This window comes from Dendrobates tinctorius, unplaced genomic scaffold (assembly GCF_039654945.1).
Source record: "Dendrobates tinctorius isolate UK_male_01 unplaced genomic scaffold, ASM3965494v1 ptg000250l, whole genome shotgun sequence".
NCBI classification, from domain to species: Eukaryota; Metazoa; Chordata; class Amphibia; order Anura; family Dendrobatidae; genus Dendrobates; species Dendrobates tinctorius.
Window position 1 is genome coordinate 48,557,895 of NW_027361917.1, and position 20,374 is coordinate 48,578,268.

General features: G+C 44.4%; 1 protein-coding gene across 1 annotated transcript in view; it reads left to right on the forward strand.

The window, feature by feature from the left end:
* The window catches only part of ADGB (androglobin), a 463,044-nt gene that overhangs the window by 441,957 nt on the left and 713 nt on the right, over nucleotides 1-20,374 (forward strand). Inside the window, exons 33-34 of the mRNA XM_073557676.1 lie at nucleotides 6,226-6,322; nucleotides 7,390-7,573. Coding sequence (XP_073413777.1) covers nucleotides 6,226-6,322; nucleotides 7,390-7,573 — 281 coding nt within the window. The remainder of the gene's footprint in view (nucleotides 1-6,225; nucleotides 6,323-7,389; nucleotides 7,574-20,374) is intronic.

Genomic DNA, 20,374 nt, shown 5'->3' on the forward strand with positions numbered 1-20,374 from the left:
TACCGCTGTCTTAAAGTAAAATATATATCACGAGAAAACAGAATCACCATGATCCGTTGACGTGTTCCAGAGTTATGACTGCTGTCTGGCGAATTCTTCAACACCAGCCTGTTGTGGCTTCTAGAGAAGGTCGTAGGTCACATGTGGGTCCACGACAGAGGCCACTTGTGCAGCTGCCACCCTGATAGGGTTGTCTCTTGGTTTGTAAGCAGCTGATTTGGTTGACCAGGTGATTGCCTTTTGCTGCAGTTGAATCGCCCTTTGCATGGCCTTAGACTTTCACTATGGCAAATTTCTCGGGTAAAAGTTGGGCCTCCATCAGGCGTTGGACGAATTTATCATTCTTGATAGGCTTAACAGCCATTGCAAAGTAGGATCAAGCTCTACATAAAGGTCCATAGATGTGAAAGCATAGCAGCTGTCTGCAGGCTTCTTCTAGGGCACGATGTTCAGCTTCCTGGACGGACATGTGTGGGGGCAATGGTTCTGCTTTTATGGTTTCATGGAGGGAAGCAACAGCATATTCAGTATGGCCATCCATGCCATACTGCGATCTATTCACAAAGAGCTCATGGTCTAGGTTATCTAGTCGGAAATTGGCAACATGACTGAAACCCCCCATGGGACATTATTTGTACACAGTCATGTTCCTGTTGTGGCTCAACTAGCAGGTCACCCAAGTTATCACTACCAACCACTTACCCCCTCCAGAGGCAACAAGATGGCTGGAATCAATAGTGCAACTGTGAATGCTGATTTTATCAGGCACGAGGAGGGCACATTGAAACCTGAGACGTCATGTGGTACTGAAAAGGAATGGCCGTAACATCATGAGAGACAAACAGGGAAAAAGTTAGGACAATTACAGCAGCACATCATTTATAACCCTGGCTCCCCCGACATCCCCAAAGAGACTTGAGAAGTGAGAGGTGGGGGATTATCATGCTGCTCTGAGTGTAGCTTCTGTATACAGACTCCTCACAACCACAACATGTGAAATTCCCTTGCTCTTGCCTGCTCTACAAAAGCGGGGCTCTGGACCGGGATTTTGCGTTATTATACAGGGCATTTGTTGCTTCCACACTCTTGGCCACTCAGAGCATCAGAGCTGGGGACAGGACCTGATACTCTGGGTGGGACACTATTAGTGGCTCTCTAATCACAGACTTTAAACAAAGTCATAGGACATTAAACAGGTGTCGACCTCGGACGTGCTCTCATAAGCCCTACAATCTTTGCTAGAGCTAGGTATAATATTTTTCTACTGATTCTGGATACTGAAGGGATTCAGAAAGATAATTGGAGGGATCCAATGGCTGGATATCCTTAAAGACAAAAATGTCCAGGAAGGATGGGAAATCTTGAAAAATGAAATTCTCAAAGCACAGTTAACAATTCCGAAAAGAGGGAAGAATAGGAAGCATTTAAGGAAACCAGGATGGGTGAACACAGAACTTAAGCACATGCTAAAAAGGAAGAAAAAAATGTTTATAAAATGGAAAGAGGGAGGCATATCTAAAGAAGAATATAATGCTGTCTGCAGAACCTGCAGGGCACAAATCAGATTATCTAAAGCTGGAAATGAATTGAGGCTTGCAAGAGATGTCAAAAGCAATAATAAAGGATTTTGGAGATATGTCAAAAGTAAAAGAAAAGTCAAAGATGCTATAGGATTTTTACAGGATGAAAATGATGAAATGGTAAGACAGGATGTTGAGAAGGCTGAACTTTTAAATTCCTATTTTGCATCTGTTTTCTCTCAGAAAGGAAATGCAACATCAACTGTTATTCACTGTCCTATTAAGGGAATAGAAGAATCCAGGATATCTATAAACAGAAAGATAGTGAGGAAACACTTAGCTAACCTAAATGAATTCAAGTCTCCAGGTCCAGATGAATTACACCCCAGAGTACTGAAGGAGATAGCAGAAGACATTTTTGAACCCCTCTCCATAATCTTTGAAAATTCTTGGAGAACAGGAGAAGTGCCAGAAGACTGGAGAAGAGCAAATGTTGTTCCTATCTTCAAAAAGGGGAAGAAGGTGGACCCAGGCAACTTTAGGCCGGTGAGTCTGACTTCTATACCAGGAAAGATCTTTGAACAAATTATTAAACAGCATGTATGTCAATACCTGGATAAGAATGAAGTGATCAAACAGAGTCAGCATGGGTTTGTAACTAATAAGTCATGTCAGACTAACTTAATTTCCTTCTATGACGGTATCACTGATTGGGTGGATCAAGGAAATGCTGTAGATATAGTATATCTTGACTTCAGCAAAGCATTTGACAAAGTCTCTCATACAATCCTTATTGAAAAAATGACTAAGTATGGAATGGACAAGGCAACTGTTAGGTGGATTCATAACTGGCTTAGTGATCGGACCCAAAGAGTGGTCGTAAATGGCTGCACATCCAGTTGGAAGAATGTCTCAAGTGGGGTACCACAGGGCTCTGTCCTGGGCCCTGTATTGTTCAACATCTTTATCAACGATTTAGATGAAGGAATTGAGGGTAAACTTATTAAATTTGCTGATGACACAAAGCTAGGAGGGATAGCTAATACTAGAGAAGAGAGAGAGAGGATTCAAAAAGATTTAAATAAACTGGAGAAGTGGGCAGCAACTAACAGAATGGTTTTTAACAGGGAGAAATGCAAAGTACTACATCTGGGCAATAAAAATGAAAAAAGCATATATAGAATGGGAGGAATAGGGCTAAGTGACAGCACATGTGAAAAAGACTTGGGTATACTAATAGATCACAGACTGAATATGAGTCAACAGTGTGATGCAGCAGCAAAAAAGGCAAATGCAATTCTAGGATGTATTAACAGAAGCATACAGTCTAGATCACGTGAAGTCATTATTTCCCTCTACTCCTCTTTGGTCAGACCTCATCTGGAATATTGTGTCCAGTTTTGGGCACCACATTTTAAAAAAGACATCAACAAACTGGAGCAAGTTCAGAAAAGAGCGACCAGAATGGTGACCGGTCTGCAAACCCTGTCTTATGAGGAAAGGTTGCAGGATTTGGGAATGTTTAGTTTGCAAAAGAGAAGGCTGAGAGGAGACTTAATAGCTGTCTACAAATATCTGAAGGGCTGTCACATTGTAGAAGGATCAACTTTATTCTCATTTGCACAAGGAAAGACTAGAAGCAATGGGATGAAACTGAATGGGAGGAGACACAGATTAGATATTAGAAAAAACTTTTTGACAGAGTGATCAATGAGTGGAACAGGCTGCCACGAGAAGTGGTGAGTTCTCCTTCAATGGAAGTCTTCAAACAGAGGCTGGACAGACATCTGACTGGGATGATTTAGCGAATCCTGCTTTGAGCAGGGGGTTGGACCAGATGGCCCAGGAGGTCCCTTCCAACTCTACGATTCTATGATTCTGTATCATCCTGTTGGTTTTCATGAAGGATGGCTGACTGGGAGGCTAACCTGTCCTGACCCCACTAGGTGAGTTTTCTTATATACTACTTCCCCAAACCTACTGAAGTATCATCTGCAGGTGGGGCTCCTATTGCCCCTGCCACAAGGGGGTAGAAGGAGTGAGCTTCCTCTACTAAGACCAGGTCCTCTAAATCTCATCAGCAACAGCAGAAAGCAATACTATTTTTCTTTTTATTAACCTCTGTAACAAACGACATAGGAAACATTCCTGGGTCTGGCATTCTACTCATCATGGCCAGCATTTCACTAGGATCCCATGGATGCTGCACACCCTTCTGGGGCTCTACAGTATCGGGTCCCCTAGACTGGGGTGTGTGGTCTGGTGGTAGCAAGCTGGGTGAGCATTGAGGGTGGGCGATCAGCAGGGGTTAAGGTGAGCTGCTCTCCCTTATTAATTGTCCTATTGAGTCTCAGATGGCAGCAAAAGACTGACATATAATTGCTCCATCCATTTTGGGTTCTGTCAGGGAAGGTGCTGGAGGGCAAGGCAGGGCCTAAGGGGAATTTGGTGCCATCCAGTACAGGCACGATGTTCATAGGGGCATCGTCAAGACTTATGGGGGTGTAGCATTTGGGACACTGGCCACACTATGCAAATCGATTGTGGGGGCATAACAAAAGGATACAATCCTGGCTTAGGAGTAGAAAGTTTAATAGTTCCTATGTGCCAACAGAGGGCACCACATACACGATAGGTCTCCACCCAAGCTAAATTTTGGTTCCCACATACACAACATGTCCATTCTTCAGGAAAAATGTAAGCAGGTGGAGACAAACTGGCAGCGGCAGGGCGATCAGCACCATCTTTGTTTCATATTTTCACATATAAAAGCTTATCAACTTGTTTTTCTCCCTTCGCCTCACCTCTAATTACACAGAGGGTCTTTTTTCCATCATATCTCAGCCTGGTCTCACAAGCCAGCATTGTTTACACATCCTCTATGTTCCTTCAATACACTTCCAGAAACCCTTATTAAGTCTGCCACCCGGTGGACACCCTGACACTGCACAAAACCTTTGCATTTTCTGCACAAATTTTTCCATTCTTTTTATTTCACGAATTCAGCAGCAGTTATACCATGCTCCATCTGTTCCTTACCGAACAGATTTACCCATCTTCTGTTTCTCTCCTGGGAAACAGGAATACAGGACTAAAAAGGCAGACCAGCAGGGACATCTACCAAACACGCTATGGCTTCCTTCAGTCACAACATGCCAAACTTAAATCTATATATAAGTCAGACAAAAACCATCGACCCCCTATATCTAGGAGCCAAAACCATGTGGGTTTCTTTAGCAATACAAGAGACTACTGCCGACAATCACCAATGGCGGCTCCACTTGGTACAATCAACTAATCATTACAATCCAACCTCACATACAAATGATCAGTGAAATGCTAAATCCACCCTTCCCATACAACAGACAGCACAGGAACTCAACACAGTACACAAGGTCTCATCAGGGTTCTTTTGTCTAACAATAATGAACCCACTTACTATGAACAGATCAAGTGACCTGTGGACCAACTTCCACAAACTCACCGAGGCTAAGACAAAACGACAAGTTCAGGTAGCGCAAGAATAAAACTTCTTACCTTGCTGCAGCTGCCCTTAGATGTCTGTCTAAGCGCCAGCAAAATGTTTGGATCAAGCGGTCCTTTCAACTATTGGGTCCCTGTTCGTTTCGCCAGGTTTGCATCGACACATAATTAGGGACGTTCTGAGACGTCGTGCCTGTTTCAAATTAAATTGTTAATTTCAAATACGTGCACAGAAGAGCCACTCTAATACATTAAGAATCCACGCAGATCTCTTCTTTATTAACTCCTAACATCATCTTATACAGGTTATTAGTATTCATGCATTGTAACAATATAATGGGCTCATCTTATTTCTAACTATGTGCTGTCATTAGCATACATACTTATAATTGGTTAAGTTAACACTATTGACATCCAGCTTGTGGTCTAGGTGTCCGCCTAGCTTTTATGTGTCATTTCTCTCACTTTCCTATGTTTTTTCTAAGTCCCTTACACAAAGACATTCCTTAGCTTCCTTATGTGATCATAGACTCCATCTTGGAAGGAAATAAATACATATAGAAAGAAACTAAAATGAAGTCAGGATAGGTAAAATATAAATAGTGCTCTCACAGCATCATATAACACTGAATACACTACTAAAGGGGTTTTCCAAGACCCATGTCAAAAACTACTCTTCCCGTTAGTCTTATTCTTCTTTCACCCAATCCCACCCCATAACTCCTCCTCTGTGTCCCTATTTCAGAGCAAGTGTAGCCCTGTTTCTTCCCTCTGTACACTGTATGTGAGGATCAGCAGCTGTTTGCTGCTGTTGGAGATTGCGGTTCCAATGCAGGTATTGTCTCTTTTCCTCAGTTGCCTGCTGTTTGGCACTTTTGTCCACCCTTGGAGGTCAGACCCATTTTGTAGTACATCACTCTTCTCATTCCCATCCGGTAATACATTGCACATCTCAGCTCCTGTACATTCAGGCTAATCTTTCGGTACAATACTCTTCTCAGCCCCATCCTGCAATATAGATTGCTCCTCGCTTTTCCTAAACATGTTTGTTTTAATTTAGAAATTATTTCCATGTATGTGTCCTAGTTTTTAATTCTTTTTTTAATTCTTTTTTATTATTATTATTTGTATGTTTGCATATGATATTATTAGTTTGCTAAACACAGAATACGGAATACTATCACTCTGATAATAATAAATTACACATATCTCTTTCTTGCAGGCTTGACTTCAAAAATCCAAGAAGCTCAGTCATCTAAACAAGAAGGGCTGACATTGAAAGGAGAATTGGAACCTTTGGATTTATCTCCTTTTATTAGGTAAGAAGCAGATTATTTATAGAGGCATTATATAGAGTAACTGGCAATATCCAACCAATATGTGTAGTAGGTTGCAGATAATAAACAAGAACAAAACCCTTGAAATCACTCAGTGTTTTGTGACGATCTACATACAAGACAGTGAACATATGTCTTCTAAGTGCTTATATACACAATGAATGGGAAATTAAACAATCTGAGACAATAAGCTTTTGTAGCTTGGGGCTAGTACTCTTAAGGTACTGTCACACTTAGTGATGCACCAGCGATCCCGACCAGCGATATGACGCGGTCAGGATCGCTGGTGCATCGCTAAGTGGTCGCTAGTGAGCTGCCACACAGGCAGATCTCACCAGCGACATCGCAGGGTTCGGGGGTCGCTACTTACCTGTCAGACGCGGCGATCCTGACGTCCTCCCGCCCGCGTCCACGCGCCGCTCGTCTCCACAGCAGGAAGCCCAGCAGGAAGTTGACGACGAGAAACAGTCCAGGACGTTCTCGCGCGATCAGCGATAACCAGTGGGCCAGAGATGGCATTTTTAGGAGGTTTCCCTATACAAATAAAACTTGTGTGACAGGATCACATTGGTAAAGTCTAACGATTTGGGATTCTATAGATTGTTCAGACACCTTTTGTACAAATCAGAGATTTTTGTTAATGAAAATGAAACTCAAAATCCTATCCACACTGGCACTGTGTTCAGTGTTATGTCAGATTCCCATTCTCAATAATTCCCAGTGTTTCATTGCTATAATATGTTCTTTCATTATGGAAATCTATTGCAGCTAGATATCACACACTACTCCAGTGGGATGTCTCTATTCTACCTGTGATAAACCATATATCACAGGAAAGTGCTTCAGTACAATATGTGATCAGACAAGGGATCAGTAAACGTAGCGGAAGCCTTAGCAAAGTATTGTTTATTTAATACATGAGATAATTTTATATTTTCATATTAAATTAAAGCTGTCATTGCATGAAATTGTAATAAGTCTGTGTAGTTATACTGGATCTTCCGGATATATACACAGTTGTGATACTAGTATCCATGCTACTTTATCAGAAGCAGACAGTCAGAACCAGTTCTCCGAGATGAGCATGTCATTCAGCAGCAGGCCATGCAGAAAGCAGAGGAAATCCGACAGTTTCGGCAGCTTAAAGAAGAGATTTTAAAGCAAAGAGAACAAGAACAAAATGCCAGAAATTTGCAAAAACAGAAAGTTCTACAAACGTATGAAGATTTGCAGGTAAAAACCATGTCTTTCAGAATGGATGATTGAATTTACTGTAAATTGTAACTTTGGAGTTGTATATTTTTATTGGGATTACAATTTGAGGGAAACATGCAGGAACAACTGATCCTAATTCCACTGATGACTTTGATTTCTGCTTGCTATAAAACAGAATTGTGCCTGACATTAGCACATACTGTATGTCCAACGCCGAGTTCACACAAGCTTATTTCATGGTCTGTTTATGCACTACAATGCCCAAATTGACCACTGGCCTCCTGACCCTATCTTATTGCTTCATAAACACATATAAAGTTGTAAATTCATGTCAGGAGACCTGCCACCAGAACAGGCATTGCGGTTTGTATGCAAACTGTGACATTCACTTGTGTAAACCTGGCCTAAGGCTAGGTTTATATCTATCAGCATCAGGCACCATTTTTCTAATTTAAACTGATGATATAACTGATGTCAAAATACATCAATTCTAGTCACTATACTTTTTCATGCTCTTCTCATTTTTTCAGCTTTTTATTCCAGGCATCATTCTGTGGGACACACAACATTGTTGAATGAAATTTTGATATCTGGCCACCAGACTACCCCAACAGACTTGTCTGGTGCAAGATCTGAACAGCATTAGCTCCTCCATCATTTTAAATCCTGCATTTTAGTTAATGCAGTTGTTCCCTTTCAATTAAAGGGAATCTGTCACCATGAATATGCAGTCCAATCTGCAGGTGTAAGGGGCGAGACTGGCCAATGGTTACTTCTGCATACCTAAACACGCTATACTGGTGTTTGCACATGTGTTCGTTTGAGTTGCTGTCACTCTCAGACTGCATGCTGCCATATCTTGGAGCAAGTTGTGGCCCTTTTTTGTCATGAAGAATGAGCCAGGCATTATTAATAAAATAAATTCTTGTTAGTTGGTCTTGAAACAATATACAATAGGTTGTAGGTAAATACTTGAATTCTTCGTCTGTATTACTGTCATGGTCTCAGTCAGTGCATTATTTTGTATATATACACTGAACAGTACTACTCTGGTCCTGTTTACTGGGTATAATCCTCATTATCTGTATTATTTTTTATATACAGTCATGTCCGAATGTGTTGGCACCCTTGAAATTGTTCCAGAAAATGAAGTATTTCTCCCCGAATATTATTGAAATTACACGTGTCGTTATACACAAAGGAAATAAACATGTGTATATTGGAACAACACAACAAAGAGAAAAAAAGGCAAATTGGACATAATTTCACACTAAACACCAAAAATGGGCTGGACAAAATTGTTGGTACCCTTGTAATAACGTGCAGGTGCTTGGTATGTCACCACGGAACAGAGACAGACCAAAAGTTAAAGGGTTTTATTTACAAGGGTCTAAACCTCCTCGCACGGAGGAACCAGTGGGGGTTAAACTGGCAAAAGAATGATGAAATAACGGTTTATGACAATTAGGCAAAGTTATCAAACAGTCAAGGCAGATAATGGTAATTAACGGGTATTCGTGAAACTTATCAGCCTGAAGAAATCTTGCTTGAAGGGTCGTCTTCTACATCATCGGCGCCATCAGCAGCGGCATTTGTAGTCTCTGTAGTCACTGTATACGCTGTAGTCTCTGTTAGATGGTAACCGGGATCTCCAGGGCTAAGATGGTAGGCACGGGGACACTGGGACTGACTGGGTCTCCCCTGCTCTGAGTCTCTGCTTTCAAACTAACCGGCTCTTGTTAAGTCTCTCTGCTGGAATCAGGGGCTCTTACCTGTCACTGTGCACACCAGGGCTGCGCGCACGGGTCTCCATCTCTGCACTGTCAGTCGAATATCTTCCCTTAATCAGTGGGGGCTTCACTTCACCATACTCACAGGCAGCAGTCTGTATGTCATGTCCTCCTGTCTTATCTTTCTGGCTGGGAGAGCTCCCTCCTCCCCTGCGTGCAGCTGCTTCCTATTCTCTCTCCTGCGCAAGCTGCTATGCCCTGAGCGCACTCTGACTTTGCGCCCTCTGCCTGCACCCCTTCCTGTCCAGCACAACTTCCTGCTCCCCACTGTTACTCACAGGTCCATAATGCAGTCGGTCCAGGTCCAAAAGTCTTCCTCCTGGCAACCCTACTTCGCAGCTATATGGTTCCGGACACGGAGCAAAGGAAGTAACCCCTTTCTGCTTCTTCTTGTGCATCACCCCCCTTACATTCCCCCTCTCTTTGTGCTCGCCATTCCACGGGTGAGAGTTTCTGAAGTTCTCGTTGACAATCTTCCAATCCCTGCACAATCTGCTGCCAGATGAACTGATTTTGATTATAGCAAACGGGATACACCAGCCGTTGAGCGCTCAGAGCGCCGCAAATCAGAAGGAGCAGCGGGGTCAGTTGTAGCAGGAAGGATGGGAGCTGGGGTCACTTCCGGCATGTTGGTAACTTCTGGCACCAGCCCTGTTTCTGTATCCCCTGGGGGGAAGTTGGGAGTCTTCCTCATCTTCAACATCAACATCTACCAATGGAACGGCCTGTGGGGGCGCTGAAGCCACTTGCACTGGTTCAGGATCCCGAGACAAACATGGTCGCAACATATTTCAATGCAGAGTGCGAGTGGGAGCCCCTTCCTCCATCTCTGGCTGAACCTCATAGATGGGACCTTTGTCACCAAGTCGCCGCTTCACCCTGTATGGGCTCTTCTCCCACCAGTACTCCAATTTGTTGTGTGGATGCTTTTCTCTCACTAAGAATCAGTCTCTAGGCCGTAGAGCTGTCCCCTTCTGAGGGGTGGTCTGAGAATGTTCCAACTCTTGCAGCCGGTTCTGCACTAGCCATTGGACAGTCAGCCACCAATGCCGATGTTCTTGAACTCAGGAGTACACCCACGTCCGTGGGCAGTCCTCCTCGGGCTCTAACTCCAACTCCGCCAACTCTTTCCCAGGTCATCCGAAGAGCAGAGAGTAGGGTGTAAAACCAGTGGTGCTATGTTTCTGATTGTTATATGCTCACACCAATTCAGGGACAAATTCAGTCCATCGTGACTTCTGGTCCCCTTCCAGAGTTTGCAGCATTTGGATCAGGGTGCGATTAAACCTCTCACAAGCTCCTGTGGGTGATAAGGAGTTATCTGGGACTTGTTGATCTTATACAGCTGGTGCAGCTCCTCCATCACTTTCCCGAGGAAACAGGCTCCCTCATCAGAGTGAATGCGTTTGGGGAACCCATGCACATGTATGAAATGCTTACAGGGTGCGTAGGCGGCAGACTCTGCAATCTGGTCCCTTGTAGTCGTCAATACGGGAAACTTAGAAAAGTGGTCTATCATCACTAAACAGTGCTCATAGCCTTTATGCGCTGGCCCGATCGGCAGGTAATCTATGGCCAGAAGGTCCAAGGGTCCAGAGGACTTCACTGTCTCCGTGGGAGCCCTCTGTTCAGGTGGTTTGACCAATTCACAACTCCGGCACTGCTGGCAGGCTCTTTCCACGATGTTCCTCATATTGGGATGGTAAAACAGCCATTGCAACCATTGGAAAGTCTTTTCCGGGCCAAAGTGTGCTCCTTTTCCATGCGCTTCTGTAGCCACCTGCTCTATCAAAGACGAGGGAATCACCATCTGCCAGACAAAACTGAGTTCCGATTGGAGGAATATCTTCCGATACAGGATGCCATCTCGCAACTGCAGCCTTTCCCACTGACGCAGCATTCGCAACTTCTCAGGAGATGCAGACCTGTTTGGATGCGAGTCACCATCTCAGCTGGGCTATCTCCTGGCTCTCCTGCTGCATTCGGACCCACTCATTGTGGGGTTGCTCCAGCAAACTCTCACGGGTCTTTTCCTGAACTGTTTTCCACGTTGCTGCCACCATCCTGGCAGTCTCTCCAAACTCTGGGACTTCCAAAGCCTCCAACTCTTCGTCCTGACTGGGCGCTGGTTTGCGATAATTCACTCGAGAAAGGGCATCAGCTTGAGTATTCTCCACTCCCCTCTTATACGAAATCCTGTACCGGAATTTTGCAATACGGGCTACCCAACGTTGTTCTAGGGACCCTAGCTTTGCTGTCTCAAGATGAGCCAATGGATTGTTATCCATATGCACGTGAACTTCTTAGCCGGCCAGATAGTCTGCAAACTTCACAGTCATCGCCCAAACCAGCGCCAACAACGCCAGCTTGAATGAACTGTAATTATCCGGATTCTTTTCCGAGTCATGTAGGGAACGACTGGCATATGCTATGATGCTCTCTTTCCCGTCCTGCATCTGCGAAAGCAATGCCCTGCGTCCCTGTAGGCTGCCATCGGTATGCAAGCTGAACGGCTGTGTGAAGTCAGCATAGACCAGCACTGGGGCCTCCGCCAAAGCCTTCTTCAGGGCTTGGAATGCTTCTTCCTGGCGCTTTCCCCATTGTATGTTCCTGTTTATTGCACAAAAGGGTACTTGCCAATAACCACTGGCCAGGTCTAGCATGGAGAAGTACCGGGCATTCCCTAGTGCCGACAGGGACATCTCTATCCTCGGCAATGGATATGAGTCTCGCACCATACAAGCGTTGAGCCGGTGGTAGTCCACATAGAAGCGTAAGGATCAGTCCTTTTTCCGCACCAAGACTATGGGGGCAGCCCACAGACTCTGACTCTCACGAATCACTCTTTTCTTCAACATCTCTGATAGCATCCCTTTCACCTTCTGATACATCTGTGGGGTTATCTGGCAATACTGTTCCTGGATGGGTGCCGCATCCCCGGTGGGTATCTCATGGGTGATGGCCGTGGTGCGCCCAAAGTCATCCTTGTCTTTGGCGAACACTTCCTGGTATTTTCCTAACAAGGCTTTCACCTGGTGGACCTGCTGAGGAGTCAGCTCTGAGAGCTCTGCCCGCATGTGTTTCAGTATCCGTCTCCCTTCCTGCCGCAATCTGGGGTCTGGGGCTGCCTCTGCCTTGACAGTCACCAGCCACGGGTCTTCTGACTTTGCAGTCAGCTGTACTGTCTCAGATAGAACTAGCTCGTCTGGCATACCCAGGATATGGGCAATTTCACTCCTGGGGGGCAAAGTTACATCAGTCTCCCCCAAATTAACACAGCGTACGAGGACGGTGCCATCCCGCATGGTAGCCAAGGTCAGTGCGACCAATATCTCCGATGGCAGCAGGTTACCTTTGCTGGGTTCAACTTGTACCTCCACCCCCTCCAGGGGAATATCAGTTCGGACAGGTAGGGAGAGCATGGTCTGTCCAGGGGGCAACACTCGATTGATGGAGGCGGGTGCGATGACCTTGCCAAGTTCTTACCCGGCGCAGTATGCTTCTCGGACCTGTGCTGTCCGTATCAGCTGTTGGAAGACCCGTCTATGAGGTGTCTGGTCACTCCATTGTCGCATGAACTGCTCTGGGGTCTCATTGAAGAGAAGACTCCCGAGATCTTTAAGCACATTCATGCCCACATCTCTTCCGCAGACCTCTACGTTCATCCATACCACCCCTGCAACTGGGATGGGTAAGTGGTTGGCCGCCATGAGCTTGATCACTGGGCCCCATTCTGGCCACAGTGCTTCCGCGAAGTGTCGGCGGAAATATCTTACGGGCATGGTGGTCACTTGAGAGCCGGTTTCTGTCAGGCACCGCACTGCTCTTCCATTGATTTCAGCCCAGACCAGGGGGCACATGGAAACAAGGTTGGTGGGACTTTTGCTACTCCTCCAATTTTCACGCTTCGGGCGGTGTCCCTCAGGCTAAGATCCACCTACTTTAACGGATGGCGTGGGGATGGTCGGCTCCGATGGGGATCACTAATATTATCTCCTACAGTTTTATCTTCTGTTATCTTTGTAAAAAAGTAAGGCATTGCCACTGGACAATGATGTTTGCTGATATGCTAATTATGCATTGTGTTACGGAGCCAGTTTGTTGACTTCTAAAGCAGAGAGGGAAACTCTATGCAAATAGTTTAAATAATAATGCTACTTGATCTCATGACCATTCCCCTTATCTGTGTTGCTAGACTGAAGGACACTTGTTAAATTTAAAAGTAGGTTACATTTCACTATATAAAGAGACTTTTTCTTCTGGTTGGGTGACTGTTCAGGATCTATCTCAGCTTAGGGTGCTATGGACCCCGCTGGAAGAACACAGGACTGCTTCACTGACCATCACTGAAGCCCCAGAGACATCTTAAAGAATCCAGGTTGGGACAATCGGTTTACCTGGCCACATACCTCTCTTCTCTCAGTTAGCTTCCTGAACTTGTTGTTACATCCTTGCTGTGGGGGCCTGCCAAAAGTGGGAAGCCACTGGTGAGGGTATACAACAATGGAAGTAGCGCTAATCCCGGCGAATCAGCGGAAGGGTGAGACTCTGTAATTTGCACCATCTTGGGTATTTGCTGGGAATGTTCTGTAGGCTATTGTGTTGGTGGTTCAATAAATTTTTGCCACACTGTTTTACCCTCACCCTGTGTTGTCTGAGTAGTGTTCTGCCCATGGGGAAAGAGAATGGGCGTTCAATGGTATGAGTCCTGGTCCATGCAGTCTTTCTAAAGACAGCCGGGCCAGCGCACGAGAGCACCCACTGACCCCCATGTCTCCACATCTACATTCATGAGTCTTCAAAGAGGGTGTTCAGACATCTTCTCCACCTTTACACAGACACCATGTTATAGAACAGGGGGTCCTGAGCAGATTGATATATAGTTTTACGAGTAAATATTCAGTACAACCTGTGTAGTAATCATTTAAACTTCTGCTCTTCCTAGGATTTTCAATCCAGTGGGCAGTTCTACCAGTGAATGACAGGTTTCTTTGCATAATTGTGCATACCTAATTGTGCCTACATGTTACGTTTCTGTGCGTTCGGCGGGCACGTCAAAACAACTTGTCCGCATACATCCGCATGTCCTGCGTAACCAATGTTAAAGATAGGTAAGCAGGATGCATGCAGAAGTAGGGAGAGCTAAACGGAAGAAGTGCGGCATTAGGCAAAGCTTAAAGGAGGATAATGTGAAACCGGCCTTACTGAGTGGTTGCCACTCTGTCATCGTGATTTCAGCAACACAGCCAATGCCAGGCAGCACAAAAATCGACAGACTCATCTATCGATGCATAGGAGGCAAGTACAGAGTGGTTTATTTTTTTGTTTTTTAAAAAAAGACTTCAGCCGGGAAGAAACTTCATTGAAAGAGAACAACCCCATTAATAAGATAACACAGGATATTTATGCAAAGGATCTTAGGTGGGCACATTCTTTATTGCCCCTCATTAACTACTTTCTCTTCTTTTTTTTTTTTATTTGATAACTGCCCCATGGGGCGCCCTCTTATTTTATTTTCTCTTTACAATTAGCCAGTATATTACTTAAACTGCAGAAGAACTAAGGACCAATATGGACACCTGAATCGGATGGTCCTATTTGTAGGCTGCAATGATGGATTTTTAAAGCATTGTACTTCATGAGGTGATCTGTCATGGTCACATTGAATAGGCATGCTGTCACGGTTCCGCCCCTCAGTGTGTCTGGGATACAGTTACTGACAGCTCGACGTCCAGTCTGGTATAGGGGTGTGCTGAAGCTGTCGGTACTTAACTGAGCTGTGTCTCCCAGGACTCTACCACACGTACATTCAGCCTGTGAGGTTTGTGCCTTGTGCTTTCCAGTGCCTTGAGTTCTGTATACTTGATCTGTTGCCTGACCTTGGACTTCGTTCTGATCATCTGCCTGTTTAACCCCTTCAGCTCTGATCCATTATCCTGCCAGTACTCTGACATAGGAACGTTACCTGACTAGGCTTTTGTCTCTTCCCATAGCAGCTCCTCCTACAGTTAACCATTATGTGAACTACCTATCAACTATACCTAACAAGGCCCACTTGTATACCCCCATCTAGTGGCCTACACTAGAACTACTCTTACCCAGTCTATGGAACTATATACTAACAGTGCCCTCCACTATTGAAACCGAAGGATGCACTGGCTTACCCTAATCTAAGCATCAATATACGACATACAATACAATCTAATATAATATATTACATCATGGTAACACATAATGTGGCAGTACCAATGAAGAGGAGGTAGTGCACCGAAGTGTAGCAGTACCGAAACATCATAAGATCTGTACATTATTTACAATATATATTACTATTAGAACGCCTTAAAGAGGAGTTGGCATTAAATCGATATTCTGCTCAATCCCTTACATTCCTCCTTTCCTAAAATTTGGTCGTCCCGACCAAACCAATTTCAATATTTACACTATACATATAAAACTTTCTAAAGCCTGAAGATGCAAACCCGGCTCAGTCTTCCAGGTTAAGTCCACTAATATATACATTAGATATAACATATTCACAAAATACGGACCGTTTTTTCAAAGCCGTCAGTCTTTCTGAGGTAGAGCACCCCCTTTCCTTAAAGAGAGCAGGCTTTCCCATCGACAAAACACACACATTTTTTTTTAGATATGGTCCAGGCCGTCCAGACAGTCTGTCTTTTCCAGCAGAAGGGGCACAACAGGTCCAGCAAAAAAACCAACAAAAACAATTTTTTTTTTCACGTTCACTTTGGCCGTCCAACCGTGTTCTTCCCACAGAGTGGGGCATGAGTATTATGGGGACGTAGAACAGTCCCTCCGTAAAATATTTTGAGGCGCAACAAGCGCAATTTTTTTTCTTTTTTTGTAAAGCGACAGTACTTTGCAGTGGATGTTCCTTTCCGTCGCATGCATATGCGGCTGCACCCCCCTCGGGGATGTGCTGTTCGGCGACAGCGGCTGAGTAGTATATATTACTATAGGAACTCCTTAAAGGGGAGGTGGCAATAAAGGGATATTCTGCTCAATCCCTTACAAAGTTAGTTTACAAAGACCAGTTCAAATCATAGCCCTTGACAAGACATCGTTAGCTTATAATTTGGTCAAGAGAGCAATGGTGGATTTCACTCTCTAAGTGAGAGCACTCCACTCTGAATCCATCTCTTGTTTTGTGTTGGATAATTTACCTGCTGGATTGGTACTGGGGTTTCCAAGGTTTCAGATTCACAATCCAGTGTTATGAATGAGTCACCGAAGGAGGAAAAAACAAAAATACAAGCTAAGTCGAGAAAACCGGAGAGGTTGGTAGCTATCGGATTGCAGACCCCTGATCTTATCCACAACAACTAACAGTAGCTGTGGGGGGTTCCTACGATGCCCTAGACCCCTCGATCACAGCCGGAGAACTAAATAGGCCTAAAGAAAGAAAGGGGAAATCTAAACTGCCCCAGAGCAGACCCCAAAGCAAAAGGCAGCCCCCAACATATGACGGTGAAGCAAGATGAAAACACTAACACAGATAGAAAGATAGTTTGAGCAAACGATGGGGCCCAAGCTAACTAAAAAGGACAGGATAGAAAAGCTGCTGTCTGCAATCCGTAAAAAACCCTACCAAAAAATGTCCCAACCGACTGATAGGAAAAACAGGCCCTGAAGTCGCTAGGACTTCAAAAAGACTATATCAGCACTCAGGTAAATTCTGAAGACAAAGCAAAGAGACAAACTGATCAGAGACAAAAATGGAACTCAGCACACCCCCGACCGGGGATGGCTGAACTCCAAAAAACAAGGTAAACAAAACTAATAAGTTCAATAGCAGAGCAAAAACTTATCTTTGGGAAGCAGGAATCAGACTGGTCTCCAAGAATCCAGCAGAGAAATCACCAGCGACTCAGAAGGGCGTCGGCTGCCTTATATCCAGTCAGAAGTTCCTGTTACCCAGTCATCATCTACCAGCTCAGGTGTTTGGTAATCAGCCTCACTACCTTCCTTCACCAGAAGAGGGAGTTCATCAGACATCGATGGTGAAGGGGAAAATGAACTCACAACAATCCAGTTATTGATTGGTGTCAGAAGGAGATTGTAAAATGGAGCCCCAATTGTTATAAGAAATGTCTAAAGAATGTACAGATATGCTCCGCTAGACTGGATGATATTCCGGGATACCTGAAGGACTTCGGAGATATGTTCTCTGAAAAAGAGGCGGAGATACTACCTCCCCATTGTCCCTATGATTGTGCTACTGATCTTATTCCTAGCACCAAGTTGCCAAAAGCTAGTCCTTTACAATTTGTCAGGGCCTGAGAGGACCGTCATAAAAGAATGTTAATGAAAGTTTAGGGAAGGGTCATATCCGTCCTTCCTCCTCCGCTATAGTGGCTATATTTTTCTTTGTTAAAAAGAAAGATGTGGGTCTCCGTCCTTGCCTTGATTTCCGAGAACTAAATAAGATCACTCTTAAAAAATACTTACCCACTTCCACTCATCCCTGACCTATATAATCAGCTTCTGGGGGCCAGGGAGTTTTCTAAACTTGATCTTAGAGGGGCTTACAATTTGATGCACATCCAGAAGGGTGATGAGTGGAAAATAGCATTTTTAAATTCTTAGGGTCTGTTTAAAAACCTTGTCATGCCTTTCGGATTATCTAATGCACTTGCTGTGTTTCAAATTTTCATCAATGATCTTTTCTCTTATTGCAGTGGAAATTTGTTGTGATTTACCTCAATGACATTTTCATTTTCTCACCAGACTTGGACACTCACCAGGAACATGTCCGTGCTGTGTTACAGAGATTGAGGGAGGACTCTCTGCTAAATTAGAGAAATGTGTTTTTTTTCTGTGCAGCAAATCTCTTTCTTGGGGTTTATTTTGTCAGCAGAAGGGTTTAAGATGGACCCTGGGAAGGTGCAGGCCATAATTGATTGGGTTCAACCTTGTGATCTTAAGGCTTTGCAGCGTTTTCTGGGATTGGCCAACTATTATAGAAAATTTATCTAGGACTTTTCACAGATTGCCAAACCACTTACTGACCTTACACGTAAGGGGGTAAACCTCAAGGTTTGGTCTCCGGGTGCTATCAGGTCTTTTGAAAGATTAAAAGAGTGTTTTATGTCTGCACCCATTCTGATCTAACCTGATCTCCAGGAATTGTTCATTGTGGAGGTCGATGCTTAGATCGGAGTGGGACATTCTTATCGCAGGGGCCCAAAACTCTGACTAATCTGCATCTGTGCTTTTCTTTCTAAAAAACTTTCACGGGCGGAGAGAATTTACGATGTTGGGAATTGGGAGTTACTTGCTGTCAAATTGGCCTTTGAGGAATGGAGGCATTTTTTGGAGGGGGCGGTTCATCCAGTTACGGTGATCACGGATTACAAGAATTTAGCTTACATTGAATTGGCTAAAAGGTTAACTCCTAGACAGACTAGATGGTCTTTGTTTTTCTCTCGGTTTAATTTTTCTATTACATTCAGGTCAGGGTCTAAGAATGTGAAAGCTGATGCTTTATCTCGTAGTCTAGATTACATTTCTCCTCCAGAACCTTCATCCTCCATTATTCCTCAGGGTATTGTGGTGTCTGTGGTAACCTCGGAGCTGGAAGAGGAGATTCGTAAAGCCCAGTCACTGGCACCTTCCACTTCCCCAGGGTCAAAATTATTTGTGCCTGTGTACCTAAGATTGCGGGTGTTACAGGAATATCATGATTCCGTTTTAAGTGGTTATCCTGGGGTTATTGCCACAAGGAAAGCCATTGTTAGACTTTTTTGGTGGCCGTCCATGCATAATGATATTAAAGATTTTGTATCTTCTTGTGAAGTCTGCGCACACGCCAAAGTCAATCCTAGCAGGCCGGTTGGGGAATTGGCTCCACTGCCTATTCCTGAAATACCATGGACACATTTTTCGATGGATTTCATTACAGATTTGCTTCTATCTGATAGGAAGATTGCTATTTGGGTGGTAGTTGATTGATTCAGCAAACAAGCTAATTTTTTTCCTTTGTCAGGATTACCTAATGCAGAGACACTCTCCAGATTACTTATTTCTCATATTGTAAGGTTACATGGGATCCCTCTGAACATTGTGTCTGATAGGGGAGTACAATTTCTCTCTACATTTTGGAGAGCTTTTTACAGTAAATTGAGGATTGACTTGTCATTTTCATCTGCTTATCACCCTGAAAGCAATGGTCAGACTCAGAGGACAAATCAATCATTGGAACAAATTTTAAGGTACTTTGTGGCTACGTGACAGGAGAACTAGTCTTCGTTCCCTATTAAAGGAGTATGTCCCTTCTGAATTATCTCCCTCATCCCCTCCTACTCCGCTTTCAGTAGATGGTGGACTGGAGTATGAGGTTCAGAGGATTGTGGATTCTTGGAGTGTCCGTAATTCCCTCTAGTAACTCATCCACTGGAGGGGATACGGACCAGAGGAGAGACCCTTGGTCCATTCTCAAGATGTGAAGGCCGATCGGTGGGTCAGGGCCTGCCATCTAAAATTTCCTGGGAAGCCTGGGGGTCCGGTGGCCCCCAGGAGAGCGGGTACTGTCACGGTCGGGTCCACCCCTCAGTGTGTCTGGGATACAGTTACTGACAGCTCGGCCATCCAATCTGGTATAGTGGTGTGCTGAAGCTGTCGGTACTTTGATTGACAGCTTGGCCATCCAATCTGGTTCAGGAGAATGCTGAGCTGTCAATGTGTTGAATGACAGCTCAGCTATCCAATCTGAGACTATGAGGTGTCGTCTGTCTCCATGTGTTCACTATTCCAGTTGATTGCCATGCTTCTTATCTGAGCTGTGTCTACCAGAACTCTGCTACACGTACATTCAGCCTGTGAGGTTTTGCCTTGTTCTTTCCTGTGCCTTGAGGTCTGTATGCTTGATCTGTTGCCTGATCTTGGACTTCGTTCTGACCATCCACCTGTTTAACGCCTTCAGCTCTGGTTTGTTATCCTCCCAGTACTCTGACCTCGGAACGTTACCCGACTACACTTTTGTCTCTTTCTTCTGTTTATGATGTACCCT